General features: G+C 41.9%; 1 protein-coding gene across 8 annotated transcripts in view; it reads right to left on the bottom strand.

Annotated features, from left to right (window-relative positions):
- The window catches only part of HHAT (hedgehog acyltransferase), a 322,110-nt gene that overhangs the window by 116,866 nt on the left and 179,693 nt on the right, over nt 1-25,551 (bottom strand). For 6 of the 8 annotated variants that reach the window (XM_043543703.1, XM_037895771.2, XM_037895773.2 and 3 more), the window contains one exon: nt 13,005-13,206. In XM_043543703.1, the coding sequence (XP_043399638.1) occupies nt 13,005-13,206 (202 nt within the window). Of the gene's footprint in view, nt 1-1,147; nt 1,845-9,100; nt 12,492-13,004; nt 13,207-25,551 lie in introns of those variants that run through there. The other 2 variants (XM_043543705.1, XM_037895774.2) reach the window with 2 other exon arrangements.

Consider the following 25,551-nt stretch of genomic DNA (forward strand, 5'->3'; position numbering starts at 1 on the left):
GTTTGTTTTAAGAACACTTTCACTGCAGATTTGACAAAACGCAAAGAAGGTACCAATGTGAGATTTCTAAAAATAGCTACAGCACTCGACCCAAGGTTTAAGAATCTGAAGTGTCGTACAAAATCTGAGAGGGACGAGGTGTGGAGCATGCTTTCAGAAATCTTAAAAGAGCAACACTCCGATGTGGAAACTACAGAACTCGAACCACCAAAAAAGAAAATCAACCTTCTGCTGGTGGCATCTGACTCAGATGATGAACGTGAACGTGCATCAGTCTGCTCTGCTTTGGATCATTATCAAGCAGAACCCATCATCAGCATGAACACATGTCCTCCGGAGTGGTGACTGAAGCAAGAAGGGACATATGAATCTTTAGCGCATCTGGCATATAAATATCTTGTGAGTTGGGGTGAGGAGGGAGGGCTCAGGGCTGGGGTGCGGGGCAGTGTTTACAAGGGGGGCTCCTCGGAAGAGGAACAGGAACTCCCCCCCTTCTGCGCCTAGCTCCACGTGCTGCCTCTGCCTGCAGGCACCGCCCCCATAGCCAATGGGAGCTGCAGAACGGGGACTTGGGGCAGAGCGGAGGCAGACATGGAGCTAGGAGCTGGAGGTCGCCATTTCCCTTGAGTCGGATAGGGAACCTGCCCCAGCTCTACCAACCCTCCTCAACCTCAGCACCCATGGTGCCCTCAGGGACGTCCCCCCGAGCTGCCCCCCCCCCACCCCAAGTTTTAGTCAGAGGTATATAGTAAAAGTCATGAACAGATCACGGACCGTGAATTTTTCTTTACTGCCCATGACCTGTCCATGACTTTTACTAAAAATACCTGTGACTAAAACATAGCCTTAACCATGACTCCTACATTATGCTCTCCCTTCCTCCCTCTCTCTATCATTCTGCCCTCCACCATCAAGGGTGAAAAAATGCCAGTGGCTCAACAGCATACAGCAACCATGAACAGTAGTTTAGCGTGGGAAGCCAAGAAGTGTAATAGATCCTGATAAAACTGTAGGGAGACTTGAGGTAGCCAAAATAACACCCAAATTGGAATTTGGCCAAGGCTCCCACCGAAGTAATGCTCAGGCCCAGTGCTGCCTAGCTTATGAGATCTGATAGGTTCACAACCCAAAGTGGCATGACTTTCGCATGCATAACAACCTTCCTTAATTAAAACAAACACACAATTATAGGTTTGAGTTTATTTATAAATAGAAATGGATTACCCTTACAGAAAGGAAAAATCAATAGTGCTATACGTACTACAGACAGCTTGTACTGTTTAAATATGTGTCTTTGGTCATTTACAAGATATAAGAGCATTTCAGCACAGAAACAGTTGCTTCATTGAACTCTCTGAGGGCTATGCTGTAGCTAATTTTCATTATTCTGCTAGGAATTGATCCACAAAGCAGTAAGATTTTCTTGGGAGCATTTCAACTTTCTACACATCTGTAACAAAATAGAAAAATCGAACTGTTTTTTTTAAATGTCTCATGTCATCCAGAAAAATCCAATTATGAAAGTACCTGAGCAGCTACTGTGTCCAAATTAACCTAGTGGAAGCAGTAATTTACCAGTGAGAAAGGACTGAGGTGAGTCTTGATTAACAGCAATATTTGTGATTTAAATATTTATCACTTTGTTGATTGTTCTCAAGATCTGACAGTCTGTCTCCATGAAAGCTATTTCCAAAGCTCTTCTCTGTGCTGTTTTGCTCTCTAGATGATCTATTCCACTGCTGCAAGAAAAATGCCAGCAGTTGCTGTAAGTTCTGCCTTCAGCTGTATAGTTTCTTTGGAAGCTGGTGTTCAGTTGTGAAATCCTTATCTCCCCCTTTTTCCTGCTGCCAAGAAAAGTGGCATTTAATGAATTGTTTGGTGTTTAAGTTACAAAAAAGTTGTGGCTACTTGACCAAAAATCTTATATTTGCCTCCATGGTCATTGGCCCCTTTCATTCACAGTCTGGAGTCTATCACTGCCTGCCCTTACATTTGATTTATTTATCTATTTTTCCAATCTGTAAAGATAAACCTACCATGGCGTCTAGGCACATATACAAAAAACTACAATCCCACACCACTCAGATCCTCTGATGGGGCCCAGAAACACAAAGTGCAACATAGGAGAAGTGTGTACAAATGTTGCTTTAAGCGACATCTGCACTTCTCCAGATTCTCAGCAGTCTGTACTCCAGTCCCCGGTGTAAATAAGTGCAGCCTAAACCTCCATCTCAGCCAGTCACTGGGAAAGATGAACTACCACTGCACTCTGTTGTGTCAAAGTAATCTAAGGACAGCAGCTATTGCTAGATTTGGCTCAGCATAACTAGAGTTGCCAGGTGTCCGGTTTTCAGCCGGAACACCTGGTTGAAAACGGACCCTGGCAGCTCCGGTCAGCACTGCCGACCAGTTCATTAAAAGTCCAGTCAGCAACACAGTGGGGCTAACACAGGCTCCTTGCCTGCCATGGCTTCACGCGGCTCCTGGTAGCAGTGGCATGTCTGTCCTCCAGCTCCTATGCGTAGGGGCAGCCAGGGGGCTCCGCACGCTCCCGCACCCCAAGCGCCGGCCCTGCAGCTCCCATTTGCAGGAAACCATGGCCAATGGGAGCTGCGAGGGTGGCACCTGTGGACAGGGCAGTGCGTGGAGCCGCCTGGCTGTTCCTCCATGTAGGAGCCAGAGGTGGCACATGTTGCTGCTTCCAGGAGATGCTTGAGGTAAGCACCGCCCGGAGCCTGCACTCCTGACACACACACCCTCCGCCCTAACCCCCTGTCCCAGCCCTGATCTCCCTCCCACCCTCTGAACCCCTCAGTCCCAGCCCAGAGCACCCTCCTGCACCCCAAACCCCTCATCCCACGCCCCAACCACCTGCCCCAGCCCTGATCCCCCTCCTGCTCTCTGAACTCCTTGGTCCCAACCTGGAGCAGCCTTCTGCACCCCAAATCCCTCATCCACGGCCCCACACCAGAGCCCTCACACCCACACCTGAATCCCCTGCCCCAGCATGGAGCCCCCTCCCGCACCCTGTACCCCTCATTTCTGGCCCCACTCCAGAACCCACATCCCCAGCCCAGAGCCCTCATCCCCTCCCCATGTGCCAGCCCGGTGAAAATGAGGGAGTGAGTGAGGGTGAGGAGAGTGAGCGACAGAGGGAGGGGGGATGGAGTGGACAGGGCCTCAGATAAGGATGGGGCAGGGCCTCGGAGGAGGGGCAGGGCAAGGGTGTTCAGTTTTGTGCAAGTAGAAAACCGGCAATCCTAAGCATAACCTTCTCAATAATCTTCCCTCCAAAAGGAAGGCTTATAAAGACAAATGATGAGCATCACAGTCCACCTCATTTAAAAGTCTGTGCTGGGAGAGGCTACAGCAAACTTCCATGTCAATCCAATATTGCTATTGAGATTGTTGAGGTGGTTAGAATGCTTTAATCAGGGCCTATTCCACAGGCATTAAATCTTGTCAATGTTTCAGGAGTCCTAATATGATTGAACAACAGCTATTTCCCACACTTGTTTTTTGTTACAAGGAACTGCCTTTCCGGAGACTCAAGAATGCAAGCACAAGATAAGAAAAAATTGGAAGCTATGATAAATACTGAGTCTTACACATAACAGAGTATTTATTATAGGACTGCGCATACAATGGAATAAGGATTTTACATGCCAGTGCTAAGATGGGTGTGGTATAAATACATTATGCTTGACTCACCATTGCTGTGCTGCAGTTTTACCCTCCGTTATCTTCTAATTGAGCTGAACGCTTAATACAATTTTTGGGAGAGACAGCAGTCATTTAGCTATCTTGTTCACTATCTGGTCTGCATGATTTTTTTTTTTTCCTGTCAGCCACCTTATCCAGGACAATTTTAAAGTCAGAGAAAGGCTGTGTACTTTTATTCAGAATATATACTGCACGATTGCCTATGCTCAATACATGAGCAAAGAACTTTCAAGAACGGGACACATAATCCCAGCTTCATCCTTCATTTTCAACCACCAAGATATGAAGGATAAGTGTGATTGCAATTTAAGATTGTTGAGTCTCTCGCATTTGAAGCTGATAAGGGATTTTAATAGAGGACTCAGGTTTGTAATCCAAATTATGTTGGAGTGGAACATTAAATGCATTCAGTGCTAATACTGATGACAGCCAGCTGACTCTCATTTCAGTTCGCCTTATTGTACAAATGTACAAAATAAAATATTTTTGCAATGTGTTGTTTATATAAAGGTCATAAAAAAGTTAGAAGGCAAAATACATGTGGACTGTTTTGATTAATTCATCAGGATTATAGTTGCACAAGTGGTATGAGTATGTAACTGAAGATGAGACTTGGAAACTTGAATTTCTAACTCCTGGATCATGTACTGAAATTTTCCTTTTGCTAGCTGTCACCAGGGACCTGAGCCTAGGCTCCCTCTCTACCCGGCATTATGTCCAAAGGATATTGCCAAGAGCATGCTTACCTCTATGAGGCAGCAATACAAGCAATCCAGTTGTTCTGAGTAGGATTCTTGGGTTTTCCCCTTAAGAGATACACTTAGGAATGAGAGCTACCCTCCTCAAACCTCTTCCCCAGGCACTGCAATGATAATAGCTCTCAACAGCCTGAGGAGTAATACCTTGAAGTGTCTTCTAAAACTGGGTAATCTGGACTGTAGTTATGAGCCAAAAATAATGGCACTATATAAAACCAGGAATATGGGTGAAGAGTTGACTGAGAATGGGAGCGGATGGGATGTAGAGAAGGGAAAGGGCATATTTTGACTAACGGTTATCGGTTATTTTATTTATCTGTAAATTAAGAATACTGAAAATGGAGGCTAGGGTGTGACTGAGCAGCTGGGTGACCATATGGGATAAAGGAATGGCTGGAGATTTTGACAAAGCTTTGCCAAACAATACAAATTCATGTAATTTTTAAAGTGAGCATAAAAATGAAAATTGGGTGGGTTTGAGGAGCTGGGCAACTTTTAAAAACACATCAACGTGTATCATCAAAGTAGAATGTTGACCAAACGGTGTCTGGGATGGTCTGGAATCAGAAAGAGTCCAGTGAAAGTGGATGACTCTCTTCTGAGGGGGAAGGAGGCACCCATCTGTTGGTCAGACATAGCATTCCAGGAGGTATGCTGCCTGCCAGGAGCCCGAATCCGAGCCATTAGGAAAGAGGAGACAGACTTGTCGAAAGTCTCTGTGTAAGGATAAAAGGGGTAAAAAACAAGGATCATGTCATGGTAGGGGTCTATTACAGACCACCTAACCAGGAGGATAAGCTTCCTGGATGAGGCTTTGTATAAACAACTAACAAAATCATCCAAAGCAACAGGACTTGGTGTTGATGGGGGACTTCAACTACCCAGACATCTGCTGGGAAAATAACACAGCAGGGCAAAGATTCTCCAACAAGTTCTTGGAATGTATTGGAGATAATTTTTTATTTCAGAAGGTGGAGAAAGCCAGTAGGGGTGATGCTGTTCTAGATTTGATTTTGACAAAGAGGGAAGAATTGGTTCAGAATTTGAAAGTGGAAGGCAACTTGGGTGAAAGTGATCATGAAATGATGAGTTCACGATTTTAAGGAATGGCAGGAGGGAAAACAGCACAATAAAGAAAATGGATTTCAAGATGGCAGACTTTAGCAAACTCAGGTAGTTGGTAGGTAAGATCCCTTGGGAAGCTAGTCTAAAGCGAAAAACAACTGAAGACAGTTGGCAGTTTTCAAAGAGACATTATTAAGGTCACAAGAGCAAACTATCCTACTGCATAGGAAAGATGGGAAATATGGGAAGAGACCATCCTAGCTTAACCAGGAGATCTTCAATGATCTGAAACTCAAAAAAGTGGAAACTAGGTCAAATTACAAAGGATGAACATAAATGTAGGGACAGAATTAGAAAGGTCAAGGCATAAAACGAGATTAAACTAGCTAGAGACATAAAGGGTAACAAGAAAACAGTCTACAAATACATTAGAAGCAAGAGGGAGATCAAGGAAAGGATAGGCCCATTACTCAATGAGGGAGAAAAAACAATAACAGAAAATGGCAGAAGTGCTAAATTATTTTTTTGTTTCAGTTTTAACCAAAAAGTTTAGTAGCAATTGGACATCTAACTTAATGAATGCCAGTAAAAATGAGGTAGGATAAGATGCAAAACTAGGGAAAGAACAAGTTAAAAATTACTTAGACAAGTTTAGATGTTTTCAAGTCACCAGGGCCTGATTAAATACATCCTAGAATACTCAAGGAGCTGACTGAGGAGATATCTGAGTCATTAGTGATTATCTTTGAAAAGTCATGGAAGATGGGTGAGATTCCAGAGGACTGGAAAAGGGCAAATATAGTGCCCATCTGTAAAAAGGGGAATAAGAACAACCTGGGGAATTACAGACCAGTCATCTTAACTTCAGTACCTGGAAAGATATAAGAGCAAATAATTAAGCAATCAATTAATTTGCAAACACCTAGAAGATAATAAGGTGATAAATAACAGTCAGCATGGATTTGTCAAGAACAAATGGTGTCAAACCAGCCTAATAGCTTTCTTTAACAGGGTAACAAGCCTTGTGAATGGGGCGAAGTGGTAGATGTGGTATATCTTGACTTCAGTAAAGCTTTTGATACTAACATGACCGTCTCATAAACAAACTAGGGAAATACAACCTAGATGGAGCTATTATAAGGTGGGTGAATAACTGGTTGGAAAACCATTTCCAGAGAGTAGTTGTCAGTGGTTCACAGTCAAGCTGAAAGGGCATATTGGGTGGGATCTGATACCGTTCACTTCTGGGACAACTGATGGAGTTTTAATTGATTTGTAAAATCATATGGGTTCTGGCTACCCGAGCATCCTTCTCTCTCTCGCTCTCTCTCTAGGAGCCAATGGGATTGCTGTGGTCAGGTGGGCACTCTTCCCTATACTCCCATAGATTTGAAGGTCTGAGTACATCCGAGGTAGAGGGCCATCAGCTCTGGACATCACTCCCTCATTTGGCCCTGCAGAATCCAAATGAGTTGATCTTTGGAATATGATGTACGGCCCATCCATTACTCAGGCTTTTGTCTCAGGAGATGACAACACTGGGATCTCAATAAATGGCATCCTGGAGTGAGAGTCTAAGTTATATGTTTTAAAACTATGTATGTTATTCTAACTCTGTACAGCTGCTCAGAGACACGGAAAGGGGGTAAATTTCCAAACCTACAGCTTAAGCAAATACATAAATAAAATAGATTTCAGTCCAAATAAAGGGTCATCCATTACGCAGAAAATATTACTGAAAATAGCTTTCATTTATTAGAACCAATGTGTTTCAAGTAAAATGTGCAAGTACATACATCATTCTGTCATTTAAATGGGAAACGTTTAGATACAGGCTCTTGACCTTCATACAGTAAGTGACAGAAAAATTTACATCCAGCAAATGAAATGATACATTTCCTGCATAATAAAGGTCATCAAAGCTTAGTATGTGCTGGAAACTAGCTAAGAATGTCTTAATGTACTGAAGAGGCATGTGCTCATTAAAGACTTAATCGTCTGGGAGGTGCTGAGCTCCCTCAATTACCTGGATAAAGCCCTACAATGAGTGCGGGACCCATGTTGAGAGGATATAACTAAGGTTCAGATGCTGGAGGGGCATGATAGTTACATGGTTTCATGACACACCTTATTTAATTTAGGTGAGTTACATTCCTAAGAATGAAATTTCCTTTCAAAAATGCATTGTAAACTATTTATAGCTGCAGGATCCAGTCAATGGGCGTCTTTCCATTGACTTTATTGGGTGCTGGCTCTGGCCTTTAGGCCCTGATCTAGCAAACAGTTAACAAATGTGCCTATCTTTACTTGTGTTATTAGTCCCATTGACTTTAACAGGACTATTCACATCAGTAAATTTACATTTAGGAGCAAGTGTTTATAGGATAAGGCCCAATCCTGCCAACACCTATGCACACGAGCAACTTAACTCATGATTTTAATGCAAAACTTCCTGAGTATAGTTACTTGTGTCTACATCTTCACAGGTTCAGGCCATAAAAACTGACCTCATAATGTCTGCAGATTTCTATAGCTCCAAGGACAGGACTCAGAGAGTGCAAAATGCACTGTTTTATTTAAACAAAATGAAAAAAACCCTGCTCTTAAAACTGCTAAAATAAAGCTCTCTTCAAAGCTGAAAAAACGAATGTCACCATTCTTGCCTCTGGTCCCCAGTAATATAGGAGTTATTTTACTATGGAGATAAGCAAGTGAAATTCATTTTTTATAAAAAAAACTCTGCTGTGCTCTAAGACAATGGGAAAATATACGGAAATTAGTACTATGAAACTGGCCCTATAGGTGCAAAAAAGAATTAAAAAGTAACTCACCTCTTTTCCGAAACCACAAAGAGACTAGTGCTTTGACCACTGATGCCATGTGTCAGAGTTATGGTACATTGAAATTGACTTATTATTCCATTTTACTGCAGTCATAAATGCAGATTTAAACACAAAACTTGGTGAAATATTTTATGCTTTCCAAAGACAAAAAGCTTGTATAAAGGGATAGCGCCTGTCATTGTAAAATAGTCAGTGTTTAAAATAAATGGATGATTCCAATTTGATTCACTTCTGTGCTTAGTTATTTAAGGACAACATTTTTTAGTTTTAGTTAATAAACCACAGGTTCATTAACTACAGTATTTTTTTTAAAGTTAAATTCCATTTAATTTTAGTTTGTTTCCTAGCTTGAGACACAAGTCTTGCATTTTAATGTGGAAGAAACATGAATGTAAATGTTATGGTTTCAATTGAGATTAAAATTTTTTAGCAGGAACCATTTAAACCCAAGAATGGCTGACAGTATCTCTTTACGTTATTGTTATTTTTTGTAATCGAATTTTTGGAAACTGTCCAAAAGCTATAGTAAAGAACATCAAGTAATAAGTACCAAAGGGGTAGCCGTGTTAGTCTGGATCTGTAAAAGCAGCAAAGAGTCCTGTGTCACCTTATAGACTAACAGACGTATTGGAGCATAAGCTTTCGTGGGTGAATACCCACTTCGTCAGATGCATGTACATCTGACGAAGTGGGTATTCACCCACGAAAGCTTATGCTCCAATATGTCTGTTAGTCTATAAGGTGACACAGGACTCTGCCACTTTCATCAAGTAATAAGTTAGTTAATATTATCTTTTAATGGGAGTCAACTTGTTATACCTTAAATAAATGCAAATGTATGGTTTATTTTCTTACTTCAAATAGAGCAGACTAAATCACAGAATCCTAGAAATCTGCTTTTTAAAATGGCCCGATACTGCTTTTTTCATATCAACAGAAATGCTGCCATTGACTTCAAATGGAGCAGGACTGGGACCTTTCTCCATGCATCAGGAACTAATTTAGAATTGTGAGCTACAAAACTCTATTACTTTCTTCAGTCTAGTTTCAAATGTCCCAAGCAATGGTGTTCCTTTGAATAAAAGAATAAAGAGTTGCCAAAAGCCTCTCTCTCTTTTTTTTTTTTAACTCTAATAAAATTCCCTGGATACTGACCAGCTTTCTTTGCACAATATTTATTACTGGTTCATCTGCTTTGAATGGAGAAATACAACTGCTTTGATAAATGGATTAAAATATTATTGAGTTTCACTGTAGCTTCCTTCAGGGTATTTGTATTTTTCCATAAATGCTTTTTGATAACTTCATACAGCAATATTTCTCAGTGAATCACAAAAAGCAAACAGTACAGTTGGGGGACTACTCTACAGCTGGATGCGTAAAGCACAGCACTGTTAAGGAACTAAAAGAGAACGGACCCGTTTCAGATCAAACTTTTTTTTTTTAATTAAGATCAGTTTCAACAAACTTTCAAGATGGTTTCTGCTCATGCAGTTTCACTCCCCTCAAATATTGCATCCAGGTTAATTTAAGCCCAAATGGCGGAGTAAAACCTCAAACAAAACCATCAAATTTCATTCAGAGCTGTGAAAACAACGTGTTTTGGATCACATTTTAATTTCAATATGTCCAGTTCACTCTGAATCCAGTGAGACTGTACTTGTGTAAACAGGAAATATAGGGCCTGATTCTCCTTATGCCTACATCTAATCAGCACATGAGGAGCAACAACGGGCCAAAGAGGGGGTCTCAGAATGCTTTAGATTACTCGCAAAAGAGGTACAAAGAAAAAGTGAGTCAATCCCATGAAAAAATGCCAAAAGAGGTGATTTATAAACTCTTGGTATTAACTCTGTATCAGTTCATTGTTCAGCAAACCACCACACACATTCAAATAGTGCTCAGACTTTAGATTCCATGAGTTTTTTAATGCAATTACAACTTGATTTTTATAAAATAAAAGTTTAATGCTCCTGTAAAACTGAACTCTGTAACACAACCTTAACTATGTTGCAGGGTTAGGGTCAGCAAACTGACTGCGTAAAAATGTCACTCAGACCTACTCTGCTCCCTGTGTTTATTCAGAATCACATCTGCTTATTTGTGTCACAAAAATAAGTTTTCACCTTTTACATCTATTTGCCCCTGGAGAGCCAACACAGCAAAGGGATTAAAAAATTCTAGGCCAGAAGAGAGCACTATGATCACCTAGTCTGGCCTCCTGTGTAACACGCAGGCCACAGAACCTCCCCAAAGTAATTCCCACAGCAGATCTTTTAGAAAAACATCCACTCTTGATTTAAAAATTATCAGTGATGGAGAGTCCACCAAAACACTTGGTAAATTATTCCAGTGATTAATTTACGATCACTGTTAAAATTTTATATCTTACTTCCAGTCTGAATTCGTCTAGCTTCAACTAGACTTCAAGTTATTCCTTTCTCTGGAAGAATGAGCTGGATTCTAGTCTGGTTTGTGCATCATCAACAGACTTCCAACTGAAATAAAATCTTTACACCGGTGTGCATCTCAATTTCACTTTGCATCTCAGTTGCACTGGAAGTACTTTTAATGCACATGTTTGAGATAGGGGTTCTGATGCAGCTACGAGTCAGCACAAAACCAAACTGTTGTTCTTTGAGATGTGTTGCACGTCCATTGCACGTTAGGTGTGCATGCGCTGCGTGCACAATTGCCAAACATTTTTCCTTCAATGATATCCATTGGGTCAGGGCTGGTATCCTGTGATGCCACTTGCTCATGCGCTGGTATAAGGGGTCCCGCCAACCCCAAACTCCCTCAGTTCTTTCTTGCCAGTCAACTCCGACAGAGGGTTAGAAGGGTGGGTTGTGGAATGGACATGTGCAACACACATCTAGAAGAACAACAAGGTTAGTAACTGTTTTTCCTTCGAGTGCTTGCACATGTCCACTGCACATTAGGTGAGTCCCAAGCAGTACCATAGGAGGTGGGATCAGAGTTCATGGACATGCTGACTGCAACACAGCTTGACCAAACTGGGCGTCATCTTTAGCTTGCTAGGTGATGGCATGGGGGATGAAAATGTATGTAACAACAACCAAGTTGCCACTTTGCAGATGTCCTGGATTGGCATCTGGGCCAGGAACACCCCTGAGGAAGCTTGCATCCTCGAAAAATGGGCCGTCACTATCGCTGGTGGTGGCGGGACCCCTATCTGTTTGTAGCATGTGCTGATGCACAATGTGATCTGGGACGAAATCCTCGGAGCTGAAATAGAAAGGCCCTTCATCCTGTCTGTTACTGCCACAAAGAGCTGCGTGGATCTAAGGAATGGTCTTGTGCTCTCAATATAGAAAGCCAGGGTGTGTCTAATGCCCAGTGTGTGGAGATGTTGCTCCTCCCTGCTTGCATGTAGGTTCAGGGGAAAAAATGGCAGGAAAATAGCTTGATTACTGTGAAATTTCAAAATCACCTTTGGGAGGAACATAGGGTGAGGACAAAGCTGTACCTTGTCCTTAAAAAAAGACAGTGTACGGAGGTTCTGACATAAGGGCCCTAATCTCTGAGACGCTCCTGGCTGAAGTGATAGCCATCAGAAAGACCACCTTCCAGGAAAAGTACGACAGGGAACATGTTGCCAGTGGCTCAAACTAGGGGCCTTTGTGTTTTGACATGACCAGGTTTAAGTCCCACAGGGGAATGGGCTCCCGAATCTATGGGTGTAGTCTTTCTAGGCCCTGGAGAAAACAAATGGTCATCTCATGCAAAAAATACTGATCACTCATCCACCGGGCTGTGAAATGCCAAAATTGTTGCCAGGTATACTTTAACTGATGAAATTGCCAGACCTTGTGGGTTCAGATGTAGCAAATACTCCATAATGGTCTGCAGTGACGACCGGATGGGCAAGAGACCTTACTTGGAAGACCAAATGGAAAAACGCTTCTACTTGGCAAGGCATGCAGCTCTGGTAGAGAGCTTCCTGCTACCTAGCAGAACCTGATGGGCTTGCTCCGAACAGGCCAGCTCTTCGGGATTTAACCATGGAGCTTCCAAACTGTCAGGTGGAAGGTGCTGAGGTTTGGGTGGAGCATTCCATCGTGGTTCTGTGATATCAGGTCTGGGAGAATAGAGAGTGGCATCGGAGTCACTACTGAATTCTTTAAGGACAAATTTGCTATCCTTACTCAAACTTTTGATGCCATATGATTCCCAGTACACCACACTCTTGCATTTTGCTATGGGAGGCTGATAAATCTCTTGAAGTAAGTGTGTTTGTAACTAAATAAGACACATTCCTTATTTATAATGACTATTAAATAGCATAAAGCAATCAAAATGACAACCCAGAGTGAAATTAGAAATCAGATGAAAAGCTACCTCCTAATTTTGATGATATATAAACTTGGCCATTGTTTGCTCACACTACGACAGCATAGAACATATCTGCACTACTGCTAGCCCTCACAGTTTGGTTAGCTGACATACTGCACATCTTTAGTTATGCAGTGTAGGCAGACTGGGGAAAATGCACCAACCATTGTATCCATTAAGTACTAGGTTTAATCTACTCTAAAAAAAAATCCAAACTTGAATTTCAAATAAACATGAAGCACAAGGGGATTCAACTTACAATTAAGTCTCGAACAAGTGAAACAGAAAGTAGCCTCTTGACTCCATTTTCTGCAATTATTCCAAGCCAGTTAAGTGCTGCCCAGAACCAAAGGTAGTTATGGCCCCCGTGCCAATAGCTTACAAATGAAAACGTGATTGCTGTGGAAAACAACATCCCAAACACACTGCCATGGGATCCTCCCATTGGGATGTAGATGTACCTGCAGGGGAAATGATAAATAAGCAATGTTATTAAGACCTTATTAAAATCTTGGTAATGTATCCACTGCAAAATAAATTTGATTTTAGAGCAATGTTAGGATTCATTTGACTAATGACCTGACATTTTCCATTTGCAGAACTTGACATAGTTTCTGCAAAGCAGCAGACAACTTCATGAAATGTTAACACACAGCATTTGTCAAGAAGATAGGTCTATGGCCAATGGAATTTTGCATTAAGTGAACACACTGGCTAAACTCCACTCCCACTTCAGAAGATGGTTATTATTTAAAACTGGCGTAGAATGAAATCAACTTATGTAAGAAGGAAGTTCATATAACCAACCTCCCATAAATTTACAATAATATTAAAGATTCTCTCAAAAACAATACAATTTTAAATACTTAACATCTTAAAACTAACTTGCTTATTCTTTACTTATACAATATCTGATGATTTTTCCACATACTTAATGGTTTTATGAATCAGTATTTCATAGAACTAATAGAAATTTTGATTAGATATTTTTAAACAAAAAATAGCCTTTTCTCTACACAAAACTGTAGTCCAGTGGTTCCCAAACTTGTTCTGCTGCTTGTGCAGGGAAAGCCCCTGCTGGGCTGGGCCGGTTTGTTTGCCTGCCGCGTCCGCAGGTTTGGCCGATTGCGGCTCCCAGTGGTTGCGGTTCGCTGCTCCAGGCCAATGGGAGCTGCTGGAAGCGGTGTGGGCCGAGGGACGTACTGGCCGCCGCTTCCAGCGGCTCCAATTGGCCTGGAGCAGCGAACCACGGCCAGTGAGAGCCGCGATTGGCCGAACCTGCGGACGCGGCAGGTAAACAAACCGGCCCGGCCCACCAGGGGCTTTCCCTGCACAAGCCAGCGGAACAAGTTTGGGAACCACTGCTCTAGTCTATCAATCTTCTGGCAACAAATTCTGTGAATTTTTTTTTCAAAACTCTGCATAGAAAATACTTAACCTTTTCTAACTAGCTCTAGTATTTAATCCTCTTGATCATGCCCAGGTACCGTACGAAATAAAATAAATAAATATTCTCGCTCTCTCTCTCTCTCTATACTGTTTAAAAATATCAAAAAAAATTCTATTATATATATATGAGAGAGAGTTTGAAGTAACTTGTACAAAGTCATTTTCTGTAATTCATGTGAATCTGGGATTTACAATCCACGTGTTTATTTTGTATTAAAATACCAAACATAACATAATCATGAAATTTGACATTGTATTTCTGAAGAAGGAAGAAAGAAAGGAAATGGAACAACTCAATCTTTCCATTACTGAGGTCCATCAACTCCCATTGACTTTAGAGAAAGGTAAATCCCTCTATACTCCCCACTTCGCAGAATCAGGCACAAATATGAAAAGACAGAGAGGACTCTCATCCAAGGAAGTTATGATTTCTGTTTGTGTATGTTAATGGCAAGTATACATTATAGCTACTTTTGTTTTTTTCAGATACCATTGGCAACTCAGTTTAGTCACCCTTCTTTCAGGGTGATGATATTCTGTACTAATCGATTTATATTCAGCAAATTAATCAATGGCACTTCTCCAGGGAAATTTTGCTGTTCGTTTATGAAATTCTAGGCCCAGAGACATTACAGTGTAAGTGCTAATTTTAAAGCTTATTAGGTAGATGAACATAGCATTTTACTCTTAATCTTTGAAGTCATAGGCCCAATCATTGGATGAGAGGTAAGGTAAATGAAAATAATTATTAATGGCAATATAAATGAAAAAAGTTATGCAATGATTTTCAAATGCTACCATGACACTAGACATAATTTATTAACATTAATATACCTTTGTGCATATATGGAGCACTCACTACAGAGAAAATCTTATTACATTTATATTGATTTGGCATTCAAACACATTCATAAAGTGTTTCTAAAATAAATAAAAATGTGTTTTCTGTCAATAGTGATATAACAGTTATATCTGTATATGGTATTTGTTTATTATTTTCTGCTCTGGTCCTGTCTTCTCTCATTACATACAAATTGTAAATTCTATTTTTGAATAATACACATTTGTAATTAAATTGCCTTGTCGCAGTATTCTGCCATATGTCGCCACCTGTTGCAGGTCAAAGAGGCATATATTTGGAATCTAAATAGAAAGATCCCCTGTGGGGCCTTTACTGCAACCTGCTACAAAAGATATAGCCACTCTCTGACTGTTTCAAACACTTCACATGTGTCCACATCAAAATCATTACAAAACAAAGGAGTACAAAAATAAGAGACGGAAGAAGGGTTTTTTCTTCTTACCCACACTTTCCAGGACAGACCGTCAGAACAGCTTGAGTGCCCTTTGGTCTCTCTCTATTTGGTGATAAGGCTTCTGTTTATATACTCCCTTTATTTCCCATCATGTCTTGCTGTTAGTTAGTATTGCTAATTATGGTTTCCACTGTGGACTACTCTTCTGGTTTTCAGACATGGACCATTCTAACCAGCAACAGCCAGCCTCATCCATCAGGCTGGGAGAGAGAGGTGGCTCCAAGCCAGCCAGCTCACAGAATGCCAACTTTAGGCCCTAAAGCCAGCATCAGCAAAGTAGACCTCTCTGTCAATCCCTGTTTTGCCAAGACCACCTCTTTCCCTTCACAGGTAGCATTCTCGTCCCACTGGGATTCTTACAGGCAAAGCTGAAGTAGGGTTTTACTGGCTCAGGAGGGTTCCCCTCAGAACTCAAAAGGGAGCATATACCCTGTTACACCATCTTATGGAAGTGTGACATAATTTATAACAAACCCAGAATTACAGACCAATAAGGAGCTCAAGGACCTGACTCGTATTAAAGATCCAATTCTATAAACACTGACATCAATGGAAGCCTTTCTATTGACTTCACTGGGAGCTGGACTGGCCCTTAATGTGTAGATAATGATTAAAAATTTCCATACAACAGTCTTCTTCCTGATATTCAAGCAGTATGGAAACTGTTTTATAATCTCTTGTGCTCAGCTCCTAATGCTACTGTTAGCACAAATAATATCTATTTTTGTCAAGGTGGATATTACCAGCAATAGGCTTAGAAATGCCAGGTTTAATTTAAAAATGTCTATTTCAATTTCAGATTGGTTTACAAGGCCACAAATGGCTCGCACCAAGTGAGCATTCAGATTGCTGTGCTGAGAAAAATGGGCACAGTTTTCCGAGTTTTACTGTTTAATGCCAGCAGTTGGTTAATTAGCAGCATTAGTTTAAATTTTGTTTAGAAAACTCTCCGGTGAATTTTCAGAGTCAAGTGACATTTTAGCTCTATAATTCCCATTGATTAAAGTGGGAGTCGTGTGGCTAAACCCTTGCATGCAGCTTTCAATATTACTTTTTAAAATACTGCATCACCCTTGCATATTGCATGAGAACCAAAAACTGTCTCTATATTTAGTAGCATTTAACCTGTCACTACAGAGCTGCATGCTGCCTACCTATGTGTGGGGACCAGGAAGAGAGAACAGAGCCTCTTCCTTCCCTAGCACTCCTATACAAGAGTAAGAAAACTGCTGACAAAGCACTTTCTGACTTCTAGTCAACATGCCTGGTAGTAACCCCCTGACTTCCAGGTAGGCTGCATGACAAGGCCTCTACCCAAGCATTTTTAAGCAGCTGTTACAACAGGCAGTACATGCTGCTGATTGCTGTAGGACTCCTCCCAAGCTGCCTCTGCCATTTTGTCTGCCTCTCTTTTATGCAGGCTGAATCACTTGTGTAACCTCCTCTAAGATGCTAAAGAATTAGACCTTAGTTTGTTCAGATCATGAAAAACATGTACATAACTCACCGTATAGCATGCATAAATTACACTAGAACTATGTATTTGTATTTACACTTCACAATGAATGGTCCTGTTTGCACGTTAGGTCATTCAGATAGCTCATCTCATGGCCAGTTCTGGGGGCTCTACTCCAGGTGTTTTGTGCAGCTTTGATGAGGATAGTGGTGGCTTGTAAAACAGATACCACCATAAAAGTGCTTTTTTATGACCAAAAGTACTTTGCTTATTCATAAGCATGGGGATCATTAAGATAGTTTCTTAATTTTTCTCTACATGTTTAAATCAGTATGTAAGGAGGAGTAAGCCAGTGAATGATTGTAACTAGTGCAGAGACTGAGGTGACACATCAGCTTCAGCCTGTGAACTAATAGCAATTGATAAGGAAATCCATTTACATCTAAGTTGTGAAAAAAGTTAAAAAAAAGTGAAAGAGAAAAAGTAACTGGCCAATAACTTACACTGCTTTTACTCCAACCTAAAAGTGGATACAAGAGGTTCCTGGAGTGAAATCCAATACAATGCCAGTGCAGTGCACGAAGATAAAAAGCTACATGTGCAAAGTAATTTAAAAAATAGAACGGAAAACCTAGGGCCACCTTCTCTGTGCACCTACATTTCCTGTAGACTTGAATTTGGGGCATAAAAAGAATACAAGATCAGACCACCAGAATTTAATTGCCTGCTTTGTGTCTTCAGTTCTATAACAGATGCTCATTTTTCTATCATATCACTTTTTCATAGCTCTTCCACAGACTAGAAACTTGGCCTTAGGTCAAACTCAGTTGAGGAGAGTTTGATATTAGGCAAGCATACCCTAGCTATATAATATCTCACCTTTTCTCAGTATCTAAACCTTCTTGTAGGATAACATGCAAACTTTGCATTCACTGGAGCAGCTGGTGCTGAGTTTAATTTTAGAATTCAATGTTAGGTCTCAGGTAAACAGATACATCTGAAACTTGAACAAGAGGTATTGGAAAGCTTAAAAAAATAAAGGAAGAGGAGACAGTTTTGTACAGTACTTCAGAGAACTGTAAAACAAGATGCTAGACTCTTCAGTTTACTAACCATTAAGGTTTCTGGGAAAGATATAATTGTTGCAGTTTTCATAAATAAAAAGCAATTGTTTTTTATTGTTGTTATTGTTTTTTCTTAATTCTTCTTTAGGCTCTTGCTGTTAATCAAGAGGCAATGACTACAGCAATGTTATGTTCTAAGGATGTGGTTTTATTCACTTTTCACTTGTCTTCCATTCTGACCAATGTTTCTTCCTTACTAGAATCCGTTCAATAGCCCTTCTTGATATCTAACCACAAAATAGAAGGGGCCAATGATGGTTAGGAGATGCTACTGATCAGCTACAGGAGGTTGACCATCACTTCTGGTTTTGTGATCAGGAATTCTGAGTCCAATTCCACACACCTGTATTAATTTTATTCCAAATGTATCAGTACCTCTTCACATATGTGAATGTGCGTGTACACTCCAGTGTTTATACATGCATATGTATCAACGTACTGCAACATGTCAGCCTTCTGTTTTACTGAGGTGACAACCAAAGTGGTACAATCTTGAATATCATTCTATGTTGAAGTACTGTACCATAGGAATAATATCACAGCCCCAGATTGTTACTTTATTTTCCATAAATGTTACATTTTATTCTAATATCCAAATATATTCATTAAAAAGTTAACACTTGCCAACAATGATCACAGAGTGCCTATAATTATTTCCTATTCTAAGGAGTGGGGTAACTGTGGCAGCTCAGAAACCACTGTTTGGTGACTATTAGCAAATACTAACTTTTTAATATCAGCCACTGCACTTCCAGGTCTATATGAAATCAATGTAGCTCAGAACAACACATCAATGTAGCTCAGAACAACACATTCCAGACACGGTGTGTTAATGGTTTGTAACTGGAGTAGATGTTTACCATATGTATGTAAGGAGAAGGATGCAGACACATCTTAAAGTGTGGTTCTGCAATAGTTCAAACAACCTGCAGCAACTCTATGGGCTGCAAAAGAATCCTTAGTGGATACTATATGATAAGCAAACAGCCGACTTGCCAGGCCAAAGGCTCCATTAGCAACACATGCAGAGAACTGGGCTTGCATGGAAAAGCAGAAAGCTCTCCCTTGTGTTTTTCTCATTGGTAAACCACATTCTGACCAAAGGGCCAAGGAATTACTATTCAAAGTTGAAAATATGCATGTTAGAACATCGACAAAACCTACTTAAGCAACTGGATTAGATCATTCAGAAGCATTTCAGTTTCTCAAAAGAGTAGAAACTTCCAATGTTTTTTTTTTAAATCCAGCAACTGAATACTGAACCAATGTTAACATTGTAATACAAGTACTAAGTATCATTACCGTTATTGTTAGCTGAAGAAAAACACAGGCCTTGGCTACACTTGCAGATGTACAGCGCTGTGAGTTAAACCTGCCTTCGTACAGCTGAGTAGGGAAAGCATTGCAGTCTGTCCACATTGGCAGCTGCCAGCGCACTGTTGTGGCCACATTTGCGGCACTTGCAGGGGCATTGGGAGTGGTGCATTATGGGCAGATATCCCACAAAGCACCTCTTCCCATGATATCGAGTCACATAATGCGTACAACACGAGATTGCTTGTGGCATTCATGGACATGCTCACCACCGTGGAACACCGCTTTGGGGCTCGGGAAACAAACACTGAGTGGTGGGATCACATCGTCATGCAAGTCTGGGATGACGACCAGTGGCTGCAGAACTTTGGGATGAGAAAAGCCACTTTCATGGGACTGTGTGAGGAGCTCGCCCACACCTTATAGCACAAGGACACAAGATTGAGAGTTGCCCTGACGGTGCAGAAGCGGGTGGCTATTGCAATCGGGAAGCTAGCAACTCCAGACAGCTACCAATCGGTTGCGAACCAGTTTGGAGTGGGAAAGTAGACCATTGGACTCATGTTGATGCAAGTTTGCAGGGCCATTAATCGCATCCCGCTCAGAAGAACCGTGACTCTGTGTAACGTGCAGGACATTGTGGATGGCTTTGCACAAATGGGTTTCCCTAACTGTGGAGGGGCGATAGATGGGACGCATATTCCTATTCTGGCACCACCCCACCTAGCCTCCGAGTACGTTAATCGGAAGGGGTATTTCTCTGTGGCTCTCCAGGCACTTGTGGATCACTGTGGGCGTTTCATTGACATTAACGCAGGCTGGCCAGGAAAGGTGCATGACGCAAGTATATTTCAGAACACTACCCTGTTCAGGAAGCTGCAGGCTGGGACTTTTTTCCCAGAGCGGAAGATCACAGTAGGGGAAGTCAAAATGCCCATTGTGATCCTTTGAGACCCTGCTTACCCATTAATGCTGTGGCTCATGAAACCCTACACAGGGAGCCTTGACAGCAGCAAGGAACGGTTCCACTACAGGCTGAGCCAGTACCGAATGACTGTGGAGTGTGCTTTTGGCTGTTTAAAGGGCCGCTGGCGATCTCTGTATGGGAAGCTGGACTTGGCCGAACACAGCATCCCTGAGGTTATATCCGCATGCTGTACCCTCCATAATATTTGTGAAGGGAAGGGTGAAATCTTCACTCAATCATGGACCTCCGAGGTTCAACACCTGGAGGCTGAATTTGCACAGCCAGAGAGCAGGGCTATTAGAGGGGCCCAGCGCAAGGCTGCAAGGATTAGGGATGCCTTGAGGGAGCAATTTGAGGCTGAAAACCACCAGTAATGTCTGGTGCCCTGCACGGGAGTGAAGTGCAGTGGTTCCAATGTTAGTCGGAATCTGTGTTTGCTAAGCTGCCTTGCAGTGCATGTTTCTTTCCTGGGCTAAGGTATCTTTTACTTTATGCAACAATAAAGAATGTTTTCAAAGCCAAAAAATCCATTTATTGAAAAGAAAATTCATTTATTGAAAAGAAACACAACTGCTTGGGAAACAGAAAGGGCAAGGGGGTGGGGTGGAGAGGGGAACGGTTCAATCATAGATTTGCGTATGTCCTGTTCTCATACTCAGCCTTCCTGTCTGGAGTGCTGTGCAATGAGTGCTGCACTTCAGGATGGCTATAATTCAGGATGGGGGTTGAGTGCAGTGGGTGAGAGTCGTAGTTTTCAGGGCTGGATGGTGAAGCTACAGGTGTTGGAGGCAGCTGCTGGCAATAAGAACCCGGATGTTGGGGAAAGTGGGTTGGAGGTTACATGGGGGCACAAGGGAAAGAGTTTTGGGACAACGGCTGCGGGGGGAATGGGGGCACGCGCGCGGTAGGGTTCCGCCTGCATGGCTACAAGCGCCTGGATAGAGTCTGCTTGGAGCTCCATTGTGCTTATCAGCCAATTGGTGGTTTGGTGCCGGAGCTCCATGGTTTGCCGCCAGTGCACTGCATTTTCCTGGCGGATCCTGCTTTCACTCTCCCTCCACTCCTGCACTTTTTGATTCTCTTTAAGAGATTGCTGCATCACTTCTTGCAGCATGTCTTCTTTGCTTTTTCGTGGCCTCCTCCTGAGTCTTTGCAGTCTCTCGGCCAGAGCTAACATGGACTGCTGAGATCTCAAGATTGCATCTGTAAAGGGAAAATGCAACACTTAACAGAGGCAGCATTGTTTATACCAGACAGAGTAATGATTCCCCCAAACTTAAGGAGGGCACACACAGTCTACACAAAAGCATAATTTTCCCATCCCAAAGAGAGCGCAGATAATCCACGGGAGCACCAAAATGGTGAGTAAACACAGGGTCAAGGGGGACTGATTGTTTCACAGCTGTACTGTCCTCTGAGTTTCTGTGCCTTGGGGAGAGCCAACAGCTGCAGGGGCACCTGCACTGAACACTGTCCCAACATTTTCCACAGGAGTCCATCCTGGAAGATATCTCGCTGCTGAGGGTGACCTGGGAATCAAGGGAGGGTCTTCTACTGCAATGCGGCTTCCGCCTGGCCCACATGCAGCTTGCCTGTGTGCAGCAATGGTCCCCCTGCCCCTCGCGGCACAGTGGTGGGGACACATTAGCCTTACTGGGACAAGGAACACAGTGGTTCTCCCAATAAACCTGCGCAAGTGCATTGCCCACATTCTGGATGAGACTTTCGAAGAGATTACCGAGGCCGATTACCACGATGTGATAGACCACATCAATGTGCTATTCCGCATCTAGGCATGCATGCAGCCCTAACCCTCCTTGCCCAAAGAGCCCGCACCGAAAAAATTCCTTCCCGAAAAAAAAGCTGCTTACCGGGAACCTGCTCTTCTGTTTGTCCTCCACCAAGTACCAGCCACTGTGACTGGCTACCTTCCTCCTGGCTTGAGAAGAGCTCCTGGCTGCATGCCTCCAGGGATTCCAGGGTGTCTCTCCCCACCCCAGCACCCTCACTCCCGCTTTCCTCCTCCTCCCGCTCTGAAGTGTCCATGGTGGTGCTCGGAGTGGAGGTGGGGTCACCCCCAAGTATTGCATCCAGCTCTTTGTAGAATCAGCAGGTCGCTGGGGGAGCACCCAAGTGGCCGTTTGCCTTGCAGGCTTTGCAGTAGGCACTCCGCAGCTCCTTCACTTTAATCCTGCACTGCAGTGCGTCCTGGTCATGGCCCCTTTCCCTCATGCCCCTTGATATCTGCCAGAAGGTATCGTAATTCCTACGGCTGTAGCGCAGCTGGGACTGGACAGCTTCCTCCCCCCAAACACTGATGAGATCCAACAATTCTCCATTGCTCCATACTGGGGCTCGCCTGGCACATGGACGCATGGTCACCGGGAAAGATTTGCTGAGAGCACTCCACGCCTGGCTGAGCAAACAGGAAGGTGATTTTCAAAATTCCCATAGAATTTAAAGGGCGGGTCTGACGGTTGGTCAGGGCAACCTGAGGCCAGGGCAGTAGAGTTTGAACTGATTACCAGAGTGGCTAGAACAGGCATTGTGGGATACTTCCAAATACTTCTGGAGGCCAATCAGAGCGCATTGGGTGGCCACACTGGTGCTGTAGTGCATCAGCAGCGGCACAACAAACTTTATTCCTCTGGGGGAGGTGAAGTACCGGCAGTGCTGTAGCCGCGGAAACACAGCGCTGTACGTGCCTTGCCAGTGTGGACGGGGAGTGAGGTACAGCGCTCTGGGAGGCTTTATTGAGCTGTAACTCGCAAGTGTAGCCAAGGCCACAGACAACACTGACATTGCCCTGAATGCGTGCTTCCCCCCTCACACAAGGGATAACATCTGTCTTTACATTACTTTTCCTGGCTTCTGACCTGATTTAATATTAGTATTTAAAATTGGACTTTATACTTTGCTTGTTACACACCAGGATTGTATAGTTGTCTCTTCCAAGAAACTGGGCACCCTTCTTTTAGTACAAGCCTGAACAGCTTAAGACAGCTTATCTACAACAGACAAGCCGCTCCATTTACACGGGATATCATAATTTTAACTCACTAGGCGAACATTAGTGAATTAGATAAAATATGTAAATGTCCCTTCAAATCCCTGCAGTAACACAAACAAACGTAATTGCTGAGGTATTTAAAAGTGACATTTATTTATGGAGAAAAAGTTTCAAAACCAATAATCATTTCTTTAGTCTGTTAAAAGTGGCAATATAAAAAAAAATAAAGACACCACAATAATAAACTAATCCTCTTAGAATACATGTTGCTTTTTTCAAGCACTGATTAACAACAACTGTAAACAAATTTTTGTTTGGATGACTCCAGGAATAGTTATGAATAACATTTTCAACTCCTACAGGACACTTGACTGGTTTTATCCTTATAGGCCCCAATTCAGTAGTCTATCCCTACTCAGCACAGCACTTAAGTACGTGCTTAATTTTAGTCATGTGTTTAATTCTCATTGACTTCACTGGGACTGAAACATGTGCCCAAAGTTAAATATGTGCTTAAGTGATGTGCTAAACTGGGATGGGCTTCAGCTCATGCTTAAATGCTTTCCTGAATTGGGGCTGTACATCAAGACATACAGGGCATGTACTTGTCCAGGATTTTACTCACATACAGGCCTTGGAATGTACTTACTATCGTTGAATGAATAGTAGAAACATATATTTGTGAGTATTTGTTTGAAATTGAAAATGTATTTTGATTAAACCTTATTTGTGAACCTCTTGTTTGCTGTCTGTGAACATTTCAATACTTGAGCTTTACTTGTGAGAAGTCCATTTTAAACTTGAATGCTCAACTATCTGGCACAAGTGAATTTTGAAATGTATGTTTGAAAGCTGAATTGGCCATTATGAACTGTGCATTTTATTAATTGTTATTATTTATAATGGAGGAGCACTTAGAAGCCTCAACCAAGTCAGAGCTAGGCACTGAACAGACTAATATGAAATGACAATCCTTGACCCCAAAAGCTTACAATCAAATCTAGAGTCTAAAATTCAGCATCTCTTGGCAGTTACATAAGCCATAGGATACTGTTTCTTTTCCTTAACTGGATGACTTATATAACGAACCAATGCGATAAACCTCACAATTAGCATTGTGTCAATTAGTTACAGAAATCATCCAATGAGATGAGAAACAAAACTGTGAATTGTAATTATCTTCAATTTGAAAATGATTGTCAGACAAAGTTTTATTTGATGAAGAAAGTAATTAATTTTGAATAATGAATACTGCACATCTGAGAATTTTGTGATCCATTCACAGACAATCTGCAAACAGAAAGGCAAAATTTACTGAATAATTTGTTGTGAATTATTTGCTTATCTCTAGCCCAGATACTTCATCTACAAGCTGCTATCCATCACCAAAGATATTATCAGAAAAATTTTTGGTTGCTGTGGAGAATCACAAAGCATATGGTCTATATTTGGGGAAGATTTTATTTGATGCTATTCTGATCTATGCAAACTGTTCCCATATACTTCAGTGATGTTTGCAATAAGCACAAGAATAGCTTAGATTTGGAAATGCCCTGTTTTCAGATTGCATTACGCTTCCTTAAAATCAGTGAATGTTCCTCAGTAACAACTTTGGGTACCTAATGCTCAAAGTGAGCATGAATAGCTCTGATAGCATTGTTGGTTTTTGTTTTTTGGGTTTTTTTTTTGCCTTTTGCACTAAACATCTCAAATGTGAAGATAGTGAAAAAGAAAACAGTGCAGGAATGTATAGCTCTTCTTGAGGTCTATCAGCATGTTTGATAGACTCCTTGAGTAACCTTGCAGAGTCATGACATGATTAGTCATGGAGCTAATGAATGCGATTTGTTTCACATACCACATTGCAGAACGGATTCTTCCAAACCAAATCCCTTGGAACATTAGGCATTCAGTAACCGTACGACATTATTTGTACTTGCAATTGCTGCTACTCCTCATTTTTCTTCTTTGTTTATAAAGAGCATTTGCTTTTCCCACATAGCTTAACACAACAAAACAACAGCTTGTACCAACAAAAACAAAACTTTAAGAGGCAACCTCTAAGTTTGCTCACCCAGTATTTGCATCTGTAAGAAACCTTTTGCATGTGAAAACATCGGACATACATCCACAGATCAAAAGAATTTAAATTTGACCTTAACTGTATGTT

The sequence above is a fragment of the Chelonia mydas genome, chromosome 3 (assembly GCF_015237465.2).
Source record: "Chelonia mydas isolate rCheMyd1 chromosome 3, rCheMyd1.pri.v2, whole genome shotgun sequence".
In the NCBI taxonomy this organism is placed as follows: Eukaryota; Metazoa; Chordata; order Testudines; family Cheloniidae; genus Chelonia; species Chelonia mydas.